At 41.3% G+C, this 19024-nt stretch overlaps 1 protein-coding gene across 3 annotated transcripts in view; it reads left to right on the top strand.

Moving 5' to 3' along the window:
* Positions 1 to 19024, top strand: part of LOC109888422 (probable methyltransferase-like protein 15) — a 116349-nt gene that overhangs the window by 1074 nt on the left and 96251 nt on the right. For all 3 annotated transcript variants that reach the window (XM_020479605.2, XM_020479606.2, XM_031831083.1), the window contains exon 2: positions 106 to 354. In XM_020479605.2, coding sequence (XP_020335194.2) covers positions 109 to 354 — 246 coding nt within the window. In that variant the 5' untranslated portion in view covers positions 106 to 108. The remainder of the gene's footprint in view (positions 1 to 105; positions 355 to 19024) is intronic.

Genomic DNA, 19024 nt, shown 5'->3' with positions numbered 1-19024 from the left:
GGCATTTATTGCATTAGCCACTAGCTAGAATATTATCTTACAAAGTTGCTGTGTGTTTGTCATGTCACTTTCATCATATGTCTGTCCCCTCCCAATTCTCTTCAGACCATGGCATGCCAGCATGTGTCTGCTTGTCCCACCTTGAGATCATCATGGAGAGTGGCTCTTGATGCTGCTTGTAGAGTCAGCCAGCCATGGAAGGGGAGTAGGTTGTCCTACTCTGGCTTTGCTCCCATGGAGCCTGGTCACCAGGACAGACTTAAAGATGACTCCACCATCTTGGCTGAACAGACACTGCACACACCTGTCATGCTTAAAGAAGTGCTCCGATATTTAGATATTCAACCTGGCCAGGTAAGTCTTCTCTAATACGCTGTAAGTGTGTGTCAACCCACCTTTTCTTAGTGAGCCCTTGATGGTTAAATATTCTATGGAACAGCAGGTAAGGTTTGTTGTGCTTTTTATCTGTTTTACCCCAATGAAGAATCATATGGAAATCTGCTTTCTTTGAAAGATTGTTCATGGCCTAACTACGCTTCTCAGTTCATAAGATGGGCTACTTCTCTTGAGAGGGCACATTAAGTCACCAGGATCCCACTACCTTGGCTTTCCCTTACATACTACCAGGACAGATGGACATGAGTCAAAGGCCTTCTGTTTCTGGTGGGCAGTGCTGATGGAGACTTTATGGGCCCCCTGGGTGGCCGAGAGATGCTGCACGGACAGGGCAAGTGGGGGCCATGGGTCAACATCTTAGTCAGGCATTGTGCCACCGTAAGGCTGTTGGCAGGACATAGAGTGCTGTCTGCAACACTCCTGCCTGAACTTTAGCGCCTCTTACTGTAACTCCTTCAATGTCCGCCCATTGGCCAACTGTCCCAATAAAGCTTGCCAAGAGCTTGCCATTAAAAACAAGTTTTACATGGATTTTTTTGATGTAATTCTAGTCACTGCACATTGACAGGCCCTATCTAGGGTGTAGCCTAGTTGCATATATATTACGGTATTGCTTGATACAGTTTGTGCTTCAACCCCAAATGCTGAAATAAAACATTAAAAGCTGGAAGACCGGCAACGTAGAACAGTAATTAAAAGCTGTAATACTTTACATTAAAGCAGCAATCTGCTGTTTAAACAATAATAAAGTCCACCCTGCCACTGTTTTGGTAAAATGCTGAGGGATGAGGTTTGAGAAATGTAACCACTTTCATATTCATAGATAGAGCTATGTATGGACTGACTATCCATGATGCAACATTTTGAGTTTTAACCATGTTTTGAGGCCATAGTGTTTTATAATTACAAACAAGTTTAGCAAATATTTTGGTTTCTGATGGGGTACGACAGTTGAACTAAGCTCTTGAAGAATTTATAAGGTATTCTTCAAGAATCAGTGGGTATACATAATTCATTTAGAAGTCCATGTGGGATGTGGTAGTCACAGATTGCCCCTTTAAGTTGTGCTTACTTGTGTATGATGCTGTAATTACACTCGAAGCAACATTGTCAAACCAGCATTCCAGTATATACACATTGGCATACTTAGTCCCCTCCCCCTTACTCAAATACATTAGCAGAATGTTTTGGGTATTTACTGCACACCCATCTTACCTTCTTCAACTTTCAGACTGAGACACTTGTGTGTGCAGGAAGTAGGCTAGCTGTGTAAATAGAAACTACATAAACACTAAGCCTACTTTGGCATGTTTGATTGAACCCAGCTCTTACTGTAATTTCTCTTTGATATAGAATTCAAATGCGTCATGTTCAAACATTGCAACGACAATGGCAACTATTTATAAACTGTAATATAAGGTCTCACAAACATGCGCTAAATAAAAAAAAAGTGTTTTCATTCATGTGGTCTATTAGGCTATATGTAATAGCAGCCTTGGTCAATGTATACATGTAAATAAACAGCTACCAGCACATGTAAACACTGAAGCAGTCTTACAGTATAAATTCTTATGGTAGAGATTCTCCATGTGAAATCCCCCACCATTTCTGTTAATTAACCAGTCAGGCAATCAGGTGTCTGCACTCTGTTTTCATCAGCTGTCCTGTAGAGCAGCTAGGTAGTGTAATCGCAGACCCTGTTTGTTTAAGTGGGGGTTTCACTGACAAGTCAATGACTGGGAGGAAACCCACGCTCCATGTTAGCCAAATACTCACTTAAATCACTGAATTGAGTCAGATTAATATTTTGATCTGCTATTGTAAAGCAATCAACCCTGCGTAGTTGCTCTTGTCAGGCTAAGCATAGTGTGTATGAATGGAGCACTTAGCGAGATGATGGGTATCTGAGAGCAAATGCTGTAATTACACCAAAGTGGGTAAATGGCAATGCAGCCTTTCATGCCCCGCCGCCTCCCACGCATGAAGTCCAGCGCAGATATCTACACAGGTGGACTGTGATATTTCCCCACATTTCTCTCACACTGTCAGGGCTAGTAGTGATGCACATGCACAGCCCTTAAAATAACAAGTGATTGTACTACTTACAGAAATGAAGATAAGGTTGTGGGCTTAGGTCTTAATTGTGCTGATCAGTCTAGAGATAGTTGATAAGTCTAGAGATGGACCTTGTAAAACCTTTTTTATACTCCAGAAATGAGCTTTATCTCAAGCAGCCATAGTGTTGCTCTCCTGCTGGCCTTCCTTCCCTGCCCATCAACCATAATTTACCCAAACTAGATTGGCCTCATTAACCACCAAATTAGCTCTCAAAAGATTACAGTTTGTACAATTTTTAATATTTTTCTATTCACCTTGAACGTGAATGCGCTTAGCCAGCCGGATAACCATTTTAACCTAATTTTCTTCACCATCTTGATGCAATTGTAGCATTTGGCTAATTGAATAATGGGCAGTGTGAGGCCTAAAGGTAAACCGTGATGTGGGAGACGGCGGTCGGGGGCTTGGAGAAGGATATCCTTTCTCGGGGCAGAATCAGGCTTTTCCTGACCTGGAGGTTATTACTTTACTCAAGACAGGAGGAGCTGGAGGATAGGGTATTTTATTTACGTGGAGGAACAGGATTTCTGGCTGCTTATTGCTATGAAAATGACTCCAATAAATCCAATTGAATCAAAGTAGGAAGGTGTCAGAAGATGACTAACACTAACAAAGTGCCACTAAGATTTTGAAATGGATGAATAGGATGGCCATATTTTAAAAGTCCACATGGTGTACGGTATCCCTTACTCTGTCACTCCTTTTGATACTTGCAATTCATTAGTTTAATGACTGATCATAATACACTAGAGAGGGTAGTGTCAGTCAGCATCACCACATAATTTCAGGGCTGCCCCGTCAGCTAGGAACATACAGAGAGTATCTCTGTGTTCCTAGCCCATCAGTCAGTAATCATAAATCACTGTGCTATACCCTGGCTGATGATACAATTTGGCTTTTTTACTCTGGCTAAGTTAATAGCCTTGATGAAACCCCCTGCATCATCCCTGACACTCCCTTTGTTGTAACCTAATTGTTTGAATGAAACAATGAAGAAAACTGTCTTGCACAAGTGTTCTCTGCAAGTGTAGAACATAGCTTTTATACAATATTTAAAAAGAAAGAATAAGTTTGAACTTTTCTCAGCAAGTTGAACCATTTATACAGCCCCCATTCACGACCTCCCCAATCACTCTAAGGAAAAGAGACATATTTTCAAAATGTATGAACTAAAAGCCTGTCGCCCAGCCCCGGAACTCAATATTGTTGAGTGTTTTGTCTTTGTGAGGTCCACCCACGACCACTGCAATAGATTTTCTCCTCCAGCATCCCTCATTACAAGCCCACAGATGATAGTGGGTGAGTGTTTCTCCGTATGTGTGGTCCCCCCCCACTTTCACACGCCCACTCACAGATGACATCCCGGTGGCTCCACGTGCAGGAAGTGATTTCTTTGTTTTTATGCTGTCAGGAATCCTCCGTCTTGTTGTTGTGGCTCTCATCCCCTCCTTACCTCAGTGGTTTGTCCAGGCAGGTGAGAGTGAGGACAAGGTGTGGGGAATCCTTTTCTCTGGTGCCAGGATTGGGGACCTCCGCCAGGGCAGATTAATGAGCCGTCAACTGGGTGTCCAGGGAAAGATTCACTACTGCTTTAGAAGGGAAAACGAGGTGGCCACTGCAGTCTCACCACACTCCCCCTTGTGGAATTAAAATGGCCTCCCGTGTTACACCTTCTCCATAACTGAATTTAAATACATAACAAGTACTATGTCCTTTTACAAGAGTGTTTTAGTTCCAACGATATTTGTTAGCCAAATAATGAAATTACTTTTAGGAAATCAAAGCACCTTTATACTTTCTGCTGTCTGAAAAACAGGGAGACAGGAAAGTGTATGTGCTGAACTGCAGAGATTCAACTTTCTCAGCATAAATAGTTTTTTAAATCTATAGTTCAATCTGTTAAATAAAAAAATAAATAAGTGAAGAAATGGATGACCTAACTGGCTCTTATACAGAGACTTTTGCAACTGTTTGGTTGCCTATGCATTTACATAAATAGATCCATTTACATAAAGGCTACCGCTGCTAAATCATTGCCTCCACTCCAAAAAATAAAATAAAACATACATATTTGTTTACGTGTTTCAGTGTAAACTTAAACGACTAAATCATATATAAAGTATGTAGAAAAGATAATGGCACTATACAGTGGGGCAAAAAAGTATTTAGTCAGCCACCAATTGTGCAAGTTCTCCCACTTAAAAAGATGAGAGAGGCCTGTAATTTTCATCATTTATTTTATTTATTTTACCTTTATTTAACCAGGTAGGCAAGTTGAGAACAAGTTCTCATTTACAATTGCGACCTGGCCAAGATAAAGCAAAGCAGTTCGACAGATAAAACGACACAGAGTTACACATGGAGTAAAAACAAACATACAGTCAATAATGCAGTATAAACAAGTCTATATACAATGTGAGCAAATGAGGTGAGAAGGGAGGTAAAGGCAAAAAAAGGCCAAGATGGCAAAGTAAATACAATATAGCAAGTAAAATACTGGAATGGTAGTTTTGCAATGGAAGAATGTGCAAAGTAGAAATAAAAAAATAATGGGGTGCAAAGGAGCAAAATAAATAAATAAATTAAAATTAAATACAGTTGGGAAAGAGGTAGTTGTTTGGGCTAAATTATAGGTGGGCTATGTACAGGTGCAGTAATCTGTGAGCTGCTCTGACAGTTGGTGCTTAAAGCTAGTGAGGGAGATAAGTGTTTCCAGTTTCAGAGATTTTTGTAGTTCGTTCCAGTCATTGGCAGCAGAGAACTGGAAGGAGAGGCGGCCAAAGAAAGAATTGGTTTTGGGGGTGACTAGAGAGATATACCTGCTGGAGCGTGTGCTACAGGTGGGAGATGCTATGGTGACCAGCGAGCTGAGATAAGGGGGGACTTTACCTAGCAGTGTCTTGTAGATGACATGGAGCCAGTGGGTTTGGCGACGAGTATGAAGCGAGGGCCAGCCAACGAGAGCGTACAGGTCGCAATGGTGGGTAGTATATGGGGCTTTGGTGATAAAACGGATTGCACTGTGATAGACTGCATCCAATTTGTTGAGTAGGGTATTGGAGGCTATTTTGTAAATGACATCGCCAAAGTCGAGGATTGGTAGGATGGTCAGTTTTACAAGGGTATGTTTGGCAGCATGAGTGAAGGATGCTTTGTTGCGAAATAGGAAGCCAATTCTAGATTTAACTTTGGATTGGAGATGTTTGATATGGGTCTGGAAGGAGAGTTTACAATCTAACCAGACACCTAAGTATTTGTAGTTGTCCACGTATTCTAAGTCAGAGCCATCCAGAGTAGTGATGTTGGACAGGCGGGTAGGTGCAGGCAGCGATCGGTTGAAGAGCATGCATTTAGTTTTACTTGCATTCAAGAGCAATTGGAGGCCACGGAAGGAGAGTTGTATGGCATTGAAGCTTGCCTGGAGGGTTGTTAACAGTGTCCAGAGAAGGGCCGGAAGTATACAGAATGGTGTCGTCTGCGTAGAGGTGGATCAGGGACTCACCAGCAGCAAGAGCGACCTCATTGATGTATACAGAGAAGAGAGTCGGTCCAAGAATTGAACCCTGTGGCACCCCCATAGAGACTGCCAGAGGTCCGGACAGCAGACCCTCCGATTTGACACACTGAACTCTATCAGAGAAGTAGTTGGTGAACCAGGCGAGGCAATCATTTGAGAAACCAAGGCTGTCGAGTCTGCCGATGAGGATATGGTGATTGACAGAGTCGAAAGCCTTGGCCAGATCAATGAATACGGCTGCACAGTAATGTTTCTTATCGATGGCGGTTAAGATATCGTTTAGGACCTTGAGCGTGGCTGAGGTGCACCCATGACCAGCTCTGAAACCAGATTGCATAGCAGAGAAGGTATGGTGAGATTCGAAATGGTCGGTAATCTGTTTGTTGACTTGGCTTTCGAAGACCTTAGAAAGGCACGGTAGGATAGATATAGGTCTGTAGCAGTTTGGGTCAAGAGTGTCCCCCCCTTTGAAGAGGGGGATGACCGCAGCTGCTTTCCAATCTTTGGGAATCTCAGACGACACGAAAGAGAGGTTGAACAGGCTAGTAATAGGGGTGGCAACAATTTCGGCAGATAATTTTAGAAAGAAAGGGTCCAGATTGTCTAGCCCGGCTGATTTGTAGGGGTCCAGATTTTGCAGCTCTTTCAGAACATCAGCTGAATGGATTTGGGAGAAGGAGAAATGGGGAAGGCTTGGGCGAGTTGCTGTTGGGGGTGCAGTGCTGTTGTCCGGGGTAGGAGTAGCCAGGTGGAAAGCATGGCCAGCCGTAGAAAAATGCTTATTGAAATTCTCAATTATGGTGGATTTATCAGTGGTGACAGTGTTTCCTATCTTCAGTGCAGTGGGCAGCTGGGAGGAGGTGTTCTTATTCTCCATGGACTTTACAGTGTCCCAGAACTTTTTTGAGTTAGTGTTGCAGGAAGCAAATTTCTGCTTGAAAAAGCTAGCCTTGGCTTTTCTAACTGCCTGTGTATAATGATTTCTAGCTTCCCTGAACAGCTGCATATCACGGGGGCTGTTCGATGCTAATGCAGAACGCCATAGGATGTTTTTGTGTTGGTTAAGGGCAGTCAGGTCTGGGGAGAACCAAGGGCTATATCTGTTCCTGGTTCTAAATTTCTTGAATGGGGCATGTTTATTTAGGTTGTTTAGGAAGGCATTTTAAAAAAATATCCAGGCATCCTCTACTGACGGGATGAGATCAATATCCTTCCAGGATACCCCGGCCAGGTCGATTAGAAAGGCCTGCTCGCAGAAGTGTTTCAGGGAGCGTTTTACAGTGATGAGTGGCGGTCGTTTGACCGCTGACCCATTACGGATGCAGGCAATGGGGCAGTGATCGCTGAGATCTTGGTTGAAGACAGCAGAGGTGTATTTAGAGGGGAAGTTGGTTAGGATGATATCTATGAGGGTGCCTGTGTTTAAGGTTTTGGGGAGGTACCTGGTAGGTTCATTGATAATTTGTGTGAGATTGAGGGCATCAAGTTTAGATTGTAGGATGGCTGGGGTGTTAAGCATGTTCCAGTTTAGGTCGCCTAGCAGCACGAACTCTGAAGATAGATGGGGGGCAATCAGTTCACATATGGTGTCCAGAGCACAGCTGGGGGCAGAGGGTGGTCTATAGCAGGCGGCAACAGTGAGAGACTTGTTTTTAGAGAGGTGGATTTTTAAAAGTAGAAGTTCAAATTGTTTGGGTACAGACCTGGATAGTAGGACAGAACTCTGCAGGCTATCTTTGCAGTAGATTGCAACACCGCCCCCTTTGGCAGTTCTATCTTGTCTGAAAATGTTGTAGTTTGGAATTAAAATGTCTGAGTTTTTGGTGGTCTTCCTAAGCCAGGATTCAGACACAGCTAGAACATCCGGGTTGGCAGAGTGTGCTAAAGCAGTGAATAGAACAAACTTAGGGAGGAGGCTTCTAATGTTAACATGCATGAAACCAAGGCTATTACGGTTACAGAAGTCGTCAAAAGAGAGCGCCTGGGGAATAGGAGTGGAGCTAGGCACTGCAGGGCCTGGATTCACCTCTACATCGCCAGAGGAACATAGGAGGAGTAGAATAAGGGTACGGCTAAAAGCTATGAGAATTGGTCGTCTAGAACGTCTGGAACATAGAGTAAAAGGAGGTTTCTGGGGGCGATAAAATAGCATCAAGGTATAATGTACAGACAAATGTATGGTAGGATGTGAATATAGTGGAGGTAAACCTAGGTATTGAGTGATGAAGAGAGAGATATTGTCTCTAGAAACATCGTTGAAACCAGGAGATGTCATTGCATGTGTGGGTGGTGGAACTAATAGGTTGGATAAGGTATAGTGAGCAGGACTAGAGGCTCTACAGTGAAATAAGCCAATAAACACTAACCAGAACAGAAATGGACAAGACATATTGACATTAAGGAGAGGCATGCTTAGTCGAGTGATCAAAAGGGTCCGGTGAGTGGAGAGGTTGGTTGGTGATTTAGACAGCTAGCCAGGGCATCGGTAGCAAGCTAGCATAGGATGGAGGTCTGTTGTTAGCTACCTCTTGCGTTCCGTCAGTAGATTAGTGGGGTTCCGTGTGGTAGAGGGGATTAATCCAAATCACACAACAACAACAAAAATAAAAACAATAGATATAGTTATAGAGGCCCAAGAAGAAAACATAATAATAATAATAAAAAATTAAAAAATATATATATAAAAAAAATTGTCCGATTGTCTATTCAGATAGCAGCCGGTAAGACAGCTAACGGTTAGCAGGCCGCAGATGGGCGTTCAGGAGCCAGCCGAATAACTCCTTCGGGTAGATAACGTCGGCAGTCCAGTTGTGAAGGCCCGGTGGGGCTCCGCGAAAGCAGTAAAACGGGTCCGGATAGGTGACTGCAGCCCAGGTGTGATTGATGGAACTCAGGAGTGATTGACGGAGCTTGCTAGCTCCGGAATAATTGATGTTTGCTCCGGAATCGACGAAGGCCGATAGTCACACGGATAGCAGCTAGCTAGCTGTGAGATCCGGGTATGAATGTCCAGAGAGCAGTCGAAATCCAGGGACATGGAGAGAAAAATTGGTCCGGTATGTTCCGTTCCGAGCCGCGCTGCGCCGTACAGAACTGGCGATAGATTTTCGAGCTAAAGGATAGCTGATGACCACAAACCGTGGTTAGCTGAATACTAACGATTTGCCAGTAAAGGAGCTAACTAGCTTCTGAACTAGCTTCTGGATTAGCTTCTGGCTAGTTTCAGGCTAGCTTCTTGGAGTTTCTGGCTAGCTTCTTGGAGGATTACAGATCTGAGGTAAATAATACTTTTTTATAAATATACATTGGTGAGGCGGGTTGCAGGAGAGTGTTTTGAAGATGAGTTGATGGAAAATAAAAATAAAATGTATGTGAAAAAGTTGTAAATATATATATATATACAGGACACGACAAGACGAGGACAAAAGACGTCTGAACTGCTATGCCACCTTGGTTTAGGTACACTTCATAGGTACACTTCAACTATGACAGACAAAATGAGCTGGAAAAAATCCAGAAAATCACATTTGTAGGATTTTTTATGAATTTATTTGCAAATTATGGTGGAGAATCATGTAGAATCAAAAAATGTCATGGCATGAGGCCCACATTGATTTTGTTATAATGTTTGAGTCACTCGGATGGCTTATGCTGTGTACTCATGCTATGGCAAAATATGTAAAATTGCAGGAAACTAGCTTTGAAACTGACTTTGAAAAACATCCTAGGGAGAAATAGAAAACCATGCCAATGACAGTTTTGGAAGTGGGTCATTTCATGACATGACACCTACCATCTCGGATTGTTCTGAAATAGTTTCCGTAGTTAGAAACAGATAATACATTCCTTGTACATTCCTGAAACATTATTTTGTTGAAATATAATTTGATCCCTGATAAATTAAGCTAATTAAATTGCTCCCAAATTGGCAATTTTTAATTTATAGGATTCATATACTATTCAATAAATACCTAACATCTGATTTGAACCAGACTTTTTTCTAACAGGGAGTAAGACATGAGGAATCCAAATAAATAGTAAAAAGCCACCCACGGACCCCCTGCACCCCACGCCAATCCCACCCTAACAACCAGTATACAGAATCTTATCAGTTTCTAACAACAGGAACAATCTGAGATGTTGGGAGTCGAAATCTTCTTTTTTGTGCTTTTTGAAGTAGAAGGACCTCAATATTAGGAACACCTTCCCCCTTCCCTTAGAACAGCCTCAATTTGTTGATGTTTTGTACAAGGTGTCAAAAGCGTTCCAATGCTTCCCATAGTCAAAGGATGTCCTTTGGGTGGTGGACCATTCTTGACACACGGGAAACTGAGTGTGAAAAATCCAGCAGCGTTGCAGTTCTTGACACAAACCAATGCGCCTGGCATCTACTACCATACCCCGTTCAAAAGTACTTCAATATTTTGTCTTGCTCATTCACCCTCTCTATGGCGCACCCACCCAATCCATTTCTCAATTGTCTCAAGGATTAAAAATCCTTCTTTAACCTGTCTCCTCCCCTTCATCTACACCGATTTGAAGTGGCTTTAACAGGTGACATAAATAAGGGATCATAGCTTTCAGCTGGATTCCCCTGATCAGTTAGTCGATGTCATGGAAAGAGCAGGTGTTCATAATGTTTTGCACACTCTGTGTATGTACAAGAGCAGGGGGTTAACTGTCCCCCACGGGTAAAATTGGGGCCCCCTGTGGGCCACGGCCAATGTTTTTTTTTCTCACTCCTCCATTGTTTTTCGGAGCACAGTGTAGTGAAAGAGGAGGCTGGTGAATAATTGATCCTTGTAATTAAACACTCCAGCTAGGGACGCCGGGGCTGATTGACGGCCAGATATTAAGCCCTTGTCTCGTAAGGTTGCAAGTTTAGTCTGAGGTTATCAGTGGCCAGCAGAGTCTCTCTCCCTCCCTGGCTCATTACTTTCATGAGTAGACCATTTCATAGTGGTGATGGGGGCGTGGTGTGAAAGAGAGTCGGGGACTTCATTAGTGAAATGGGGTGCCTGAGTCTATAGAGCAGCAGGTGGTTCAGCATTGCTGAGCAGACAACCCCTTGTGGGTGCTCCACCGGACTGTCATGTTGAGCTACTTTAACCCTTTCATCTTACACAGTCTGTGGCTTTAGTTTAATTTAGATACATGTACATCAATGTACTGTACATGCAAACTATTAGTGCCACAAGTCCATATGTGTGTGAATATAGCCCTTTTTATCATATCACACCCAAACGTATCCTTGTGCCAGTTTGTTTCGTTGCTTACATTACAAATGAGAACATTACTGTGTGCAGAATGTGCTTGTTTTGTCAACAGGTTCCATGAATTTGACTTCAGTTATTGATATCTTGAGATCAAAATGTACAGTTGAATATCTGCCTCGATGGTTACCCATGTTGTCAATAATGTGGATGATATTTATACTAATGATAAAAATGGCAGGAGAGAGAGCATAAGGAACAGAATAGAGAGGAGGCTGCCTGTAGAAGGATCTGAGAAAGCTGCACCTGAAATCCAGTTTTAATAACTATTATTTGCGTACTTGCTCACAGTCATACAATATTGCTGAAAGTGGGAAAAATAAACAAAGCAAAGCCTTTCCAAGACACGAGAGCAATGTTATTACGGAGGGTTTTATTACAATATTTACATTTGCGCCTGGTGTGTGAGCGTGGGTATGCTAATCAGATGTATGCCCCGTGGACAGCTGGATTGAGATGATGACTCATCCCTGCAACATGTCCTTGATTGGGGTTTGAATGAGGGCTCAAAAACTGCATTATTTGAATGAGGATTTCTCTTAAATGTATTACAGTAGATCTCCATAATGAAACCGTTTCCTGAAAAAGTACATCTCCAGCTAGGTTTGTGAATTTAATGTTATCATTATGTCCACTAATATTTCCTTTATTAGTTATTATTATCTTTGGGGTGAAGGGGGAGTATGGGGTTCAGTGTTCCCCTATATTTATTTAGCAGCGGCGCACGACCGCTGCCAAATCATTGCCCAACTGCACATTAGAAAACATATATAAATGTATTTATTATAATTTAAAAAATCTGCCGAGACATGCTTTTAAGATCAGATTGACAAGTTATAAGAAGTTACATATCTTCCTCATATTCTCATCAGAACCTTCAAGGTTTCTCAGACGATCTGATGCTAGCTAGCTTGTAATCCTGGAAGTGTAGGCAACCCATAGAGATGGATAGAGGACTCTAGTACCCAAAAGCATGTTTTAGATTAGGCAGTGCCATTGAGGACTTTCACCATTCTGAAGTAGTCAACTGGTTGGGACTTCCTATGGGTTAAGGAAGGATCACATAATTCCATCCAGGTCACCAGGAGTGATCAGCCAATGAATTATACACGAGAGCAAACATTCCATAACTGCAGGTGGCAGTAAATTGCCAACCTTGGCTTCATACCTGTAAAAATAACACACTGCAGGTGGCCGTATGGACCCTTTCAGTTTGTTTACCAACTCATAAAGTAGTAGTAGAAGAAGAAAATGTACTACTTCAAAATGGTGATGGCCTCAATTCATCTGACCATGCTCTCACAGATGCCATAATGGGACAGATACAATGTTTCGTCCTCTATCTATCTCTAGGCCATCCCTATGAATATATGTATGTAATAATTGTTAGCTATGATACAGTAAAGTTACGGCAGATGAATTATTTTTGGGGTTAATATTAGGGATGTAACTATTTACCGATACGCATCGGTCCCCAATTCAAATGTTTAAGATAGAAGTGCATCGGTCTGCGGACCCCAAACCGATCCAAATGTAGCATGCATCAGTCAGACCATCTATTTAAACGTTACGAATTGCCGGTTCACAAAAATCGTTTCTTTCTACCTTCTGAAATACCTCTCATCTTTTGTGATAACTGATGCGTCTACTTCAGTGTGGAACTGCATGTAACTGTCATTGAGCTACAAGTATTTTTGCATGCCCAACAACCCCAGGCAATATCAGTAGCCGAGACACAACTTTCATCTGGCTATACCTGCTGAACGGGGCTTACAATAGACTTTATTTGGATTGTTCAGGTTTTGCTTTAAACAATCAGTGTATATATTCATTTTAACTAATGGGAAACAGCCTCAGATTTAATTGAAGTACAGTTGTTAGCCCATCACCTGATGTGACAAGTCCTCAAAGTATGTACCCCTATTTATTTATTTATTTATTTATTGTTGCAAGTATGATTATGCCACCATGGATCCCCCCTAGTGGTTTTGTGTTTATTTTTGACAGCCGTGTGGGGGGGGGGGCAGCTAACAATGCATCGATCCAATAAATGCATTCATAAGTAATGGGGCCTGTGTATAGTGCATACACAGGTCATAGAGGTTTGGTAGGCATATGGAACAATTGTAGTGCTTTGTAATACAGCGCTGGAAATAAACTAGCTCTCTTGTCTGAGGCAAGTTCAGAGGGGGCGAGTTGAGAAGCCTGTCATTTTGTCTTGTTTCGTTTTGTGACCCTCCCTAACACTGTGCTGTCATTTTCCTATCATACAGGACATGTCAAACATTGTGGCACTGTAATCATCATTGGTTATTGATGTACAATTCAACATTTTAAACTCATCACTGATGTAAAACATTTCATGAATTTGCCAGCAAATCCAGTTTAACTGATTGTTGACTGATTGTTGACATGTAGTCATTTTGGCATGACCTTCAGTCTACAGTGTTATGTATAGCATAATTCATTTAGACCAGACTAACTTTGTCTCATTTACACAGGTAGCCCAATTCAAATATTTTATTTTGTTCCTTTGACCAATCACAGAGCTGATTTGATTGGTTCAAAGACCAATTTAGTGAAACAAAATATCACAATTGAGCTACCTGTCTAAATGTAGCCCATGCCATCTAAATCAGTGTTTGCCAACTCTGGTCCTCAAGTACCCCAACAGTACACATTTTTGTTTTAGCCCGGACAAACCCACCTCTTTCAGCTCATCTGGGGCTTGATGATTAGTTGACCAGTTGTATCGGGTGTGCTTGTCCAGGGCTACAATAAAAATGTGTTGTGTTATGGGTACTGGAGGACTGCAGTTGGGAAACACTTCTCTACGTGACTGTCTATTGAGTTAATGGATAGTACTTGAATGATGGTTGAGTGTTTGTTAAACATAAATCACTTTTGCCTATTTCTCAGAATGTTCCTGTACTTGTGTCTTGTTAGTTCTCTAAGCATCAGCCATCAGCAGCCACACAGCTTCCTATCTCATGGGAATGAACTAATTGATTAATTGAATACATTACTATTTATTTATGTAAAATATAGCTAAAAATAGGGTCCAGGAAAAATAAGGAATCACTCCACTGTTAGTGATATAAGAAAAAAATTGTAAATTTCATAATGATCAGGGAGACCATTTCCTGAGAGAAAAGACATTTCACTTAGCAATGTTAAAAAGTACTGCTGAAGGTGAATTTTTATAAACATGAATGTTTCACATTCAACAAAACCCCTGAAAAGATAATCGCAGGGATTTGCATTCAGCTTCAATATACCAATATGTTAACAATATTTTATCTGCAATACAAACACAATGTTTCTGATACAAATTCAATATCAAGTAGGAGCTCAATCCAAGGCTTTTATACCTCATGGCCACACAACGATACAGTATCGATACTAACGGCAACAATTTCATATGTTGAATTTATCTACGAACTCATAAGGTCATATGCATTCACTATGCACATGATTGTGTAAAGTTAAATAATGGTTTCCAGTGCTGTAAACGTTCTACACTGAGCCCATTGAAAGTAGGATTATACTGCGGTGTTGGTTCCTGCTCAGGCTGCTTAGTGGCCCAGGGTTCAGGTGGGGTAGGATGCATTACTCCTTGTGGTGCTGAATTACACCTGCAACTAGTCAGCTGTGGAAAAAAATCAAATATATATATATATATATATATATATATATATATATATATATATATATATATATTCTCACCCTGGCAAAACCAGAATGAAAGTATATGTGGTTAAGCAGTCTTCACCAGCAGAAGTTAGTCCTCATAAATGATGTCCCACAAACCCAAATGGTTGCCTATTTGAAAGATGTGAGATTTGATATGCAGATATAGCTGCAAGGGGCCACCAAAACCAAATCTAGGACTGCCCAAGCCAAAGTAGAACATTTTGGGTTTCCAACATTGTAAATGTTCAAGGCTCAAAGTGACAAACGAGTAATCTCTCAGTTAGCATATATTGTTGTCTAACAGAAATTGGGGCAAACAGACTAGTACCAGTTATGAATGGTGTACTCTACACACATATTGCCTTAGCTTGTACGAAACAGGCTCATAGAGCTCCCTGTATGCACTGTGATTGTTGCTTATTGTTAGTTGGGTAGGTCATCTGTTTGCATTGTATCTGTGTCATAGTACAAGCACACTCAATGCGGCTCAAACAGCCCCAGAATAAACACTGGGCTAGTGAAGGGAAGTGAAGTGCCAAATATTTGATTTGCAGGTAGGATTGAGTTGGCTCTGTCATTCCCAGGATGATTCTGCTGTTATTGTTATTGGGGAAACATTGGTATGGGGTAGTGAAGGGTAGGTGCAGCAGGGCTTTTAACACTTTCAACAAGCAGTCTTCAGTCTGATTTCATGCATAGTCACTTTATACTTACCTACATGTACAAATGACCTTGATTACCTGTACCCCCGCACATTGACTCAGTACCGGTACCCCCTGTATATCGCCTCATTATTATTTTATTGTTACTTTTTATTACATTTTTTACTTGAGTTTATTTAGTAAATATTTTCTTAACTATATTTCTTGAACTGCATTATTGGTTAAGGTTGTAAGTAAGCATTTCACGGTAAGGTTTTTGTATTGTATTCTGAGCATGTGAAAAATAACATTTGATTTGATATGCCTGCCAGCTAAGTATTAGAAATCTACATTTGTACTATAATTGCAATATGGTTTGATATGTTTTGACAACTTCAAGTCTGTTTCAAAGGAAGGTCATATTCAAACATGCCTGTAAGCTGGAATACCCAGAATACAATAATACAAGAACACAATAATATTTTCTGAGAAGTTTTTGTATTTTTAGTTGTCCAATAACCCTTAAAGCACTAGCCTTGAAGGGAGGCAGGTAGCGTAGTGGTTAAGGCCAGTAACCAACTGCTCCCCGGGCGCCAATGACGTCGATTAAGGCAACCCCCTTCTCCTCTCTGATTCAAAGGGGTTGGGTTTAATGTGAAAGACACATGCCGGTTGAATGCATTCGGTTGTGCAACTGACTAGGTATCCCCCTTTCCGTTTCCTTAATTGGAGCTAGACCAATTCACTGCTCCCACACAAACAAACAAATAAGAGCCTTGGAGGGGAAGACCAGGTATCTGAACACATGCACTCTCCCCCACTGTTCAACTCCTACCCTGTGCACATAGCTTAGACCTAAACCTGCTTCTTGATTGGGTCTTGAACAGTTTCTCCCTTTATACTACTTAGTATCAGTATTATTATCTTGATGATAAGTTGCCTACTTTTTTCAGATTTATTTTTCAAATTTTCATTCATACCTTTACACCGTGTCTTCTATTTTTATGGCAGCATAGGCATATATTTTGTTTGTAATTTATCAAACTCCGATATAAACAGCCTCATTAATATTTGTTTACTCATTAGATTACTCAGCTTTTCCAATGGTTTTCTTTGGTACAACTTTGGAAAGCGTATTTAGTACAACACCTAGACTACAGCTTGTTTTCCTTGCAAAGTAATTATACTACAGTTGTATTGGGGTTAGTGCTTGCTCCAGAAACGATACTGAACAAAAATATAAACGCAACATGTTAACTGTTGGTCCCATGTTTCATGAGCTGAAATAAAAGATCCCAGACATTTTCCAGACACCCAAAAAGCTTATTTCAAATCAAATCAAAGTTTATTTGTCACGTGCTCCAAATACAACAGGTGTAGACCTTAAAGTGAAATGCTTTCTTACAAGCCCTAACCAACAGTGCAATTTTTAAGTTAAAAATAGGTATTAGGTAAGCAATAGATAAGTAAAGAAATACAAAATAAAAATAAAACAGTGAAAATAACAGTAGCAAGGCTATATACAGGTGGTACCGGTACAGAGTTAATATGTACAGGTAGGCAAAGTTAAAGTGACTATGCATAGATGATAAACAGAGAGTAGCAGCAGCGTAAAATTCTTTGCACAAATTGGTTTACATCCCTGTTAGTGAGCATTTCTCCTTTGCCAAAATAATCCATTCACCTGACAGGTTTAGCATATCAGCTGATTAAACAGCATGATCATTACACAGCTGCACCTTGTGCTGGGGACAATAAAATGCCACTCTAAAATGTGCAGTTTTGTCACACAACACAATGCCACATATATTTCAGGTTTTGAGGGAGCATGCAATTGGTATGCTGACTGCAGGAATGTCCACTAGAACTGTTGCCAGAGAATTTAATGTTAATTTCTCAACCATAACCTGCCTCCAAAGTTGGTTTAGAGAATTTGGCAGTCTGTCCAACCGGCCTCACAACCACAGACCACTGGTATGGCATTGTGTGGGCGAGAGGTTTGCTGATGTTAATGTTGTGAAGAGAGTGCTCCATGGTGGTGGTGGTGGGGGGGTTATGGTATGGGCAGGCATAAACTACAGACAATGAGCGCAATTGCATTTTATCTATGGCAATTTGAACGCACAGAGATACTGCAATGATATCCTGAGGCCCATTTCCAGGCCATTAATCCTCCGCCATCACCATGTTTCAGTATGATATTGCACGGCTCCATGTCGCAAGGATGTGTACACAATTTCTGGAAACTGAAAGTGTCCGAGCTCTTCCATGGCCTGCATACTCACCAGACATGTCACACATTGAGCATGTTTGGGGTGTTCTGGATCGACATGTACGACAGCATGTTCCAGTTCCTGCCAATATCCAGAAACTTCAAACAGCCATTGAAGTGAGTGGGACAACACAGGTATCTGTGAGCAATCTGTATTCCAAGTAATGTGAAATCCATAGATGAGGGCCTAATTCATTTATTTTGATTTGACTGATTTCCTTATATAAATTGTAACTCAGTAAAATCTTTGAAGTTGTTGATTGTTGCGTTTTATTTTATTTTTCAGTATAAGTGCGTTGATGAAAATTGTCAAGCTCAACTGCCCATCTATTGTTCAAAGGAGCTTCACTACGAAGGCTGTTTACTGTGGATCAATGCTTGCTTTGTGGCTGTAACAGATCAGGCCCACAACACTCTTTTCTGTCCTACTCCACATCCTTGATTATTCTGCCCAGTCCCATAGCACGTCCAGGAATGCCAACCTCTGCATATTATTGCCAACATTGAATTATGTGTCATTTACAACTGTAACATACAAAACATATAAAACGCAAAACAAAGATAATAGATTAAAATCTGAGGAAGTTTTGGTGCCTTAATGACTTTCAGGGGTTTCTAAGGCTTAAAAAGTGAAAATTCTCTTGTGTTTCGATAGTGTCTGAGAGGTTGAACTAGAAAAGCTGTGCACTTAGTCGGCTACACACCACCCCCTTTCTAACAGCTAGATGTATACAAAATAGCTAGCTTTGGACTGATGATAATTCCTGTCTTCAAACTGCCTGGGGCATCCACTTTATCAGGAAATCCTTAAACCGTTGCAGTACATGATGAAGGATGGCACAGTCTCTCAACCCATCCAACACTCCCTGCCCCCAATTCTATTTCTTTCATCGGTTATTGTGAAAGCAGCCTTCAACTACCAGAAGCATCTCTTCATATGCCTCTAGATTTTTTTTCTTCTTTGAGTACTCTTTCACTGGGAGGTCTTCATTTAGCTTGATGCCACACTTGACACATACTAATGGACATGACCCTGTTCTTCTTTTGTCTTCCTTTAGTACCATAAAATTCACCTTCGGGAGGGAAGCCATTTCTCCTTCTGCTTCTTTACATT

This window comes from Oncorhynchus kisutch, linkage group LG8 (genome assembly GCF_002021735.2).
Source record: "Oncorhynchus kisutch isolate 150728-3 linkage group LG8, Okis_V2, whole genome shotgun sequence".
Classification (NCBI taxonomy): Eukaryota; Metazoa; Chordata; class Actinopteri; order Salmoniformes; family Salmonidae; genus Oncorhynchus; species Oncorhynchus kisutch.
This window is presented reverse-complemented; position numbering and strand designations above follow the sequence as displayed.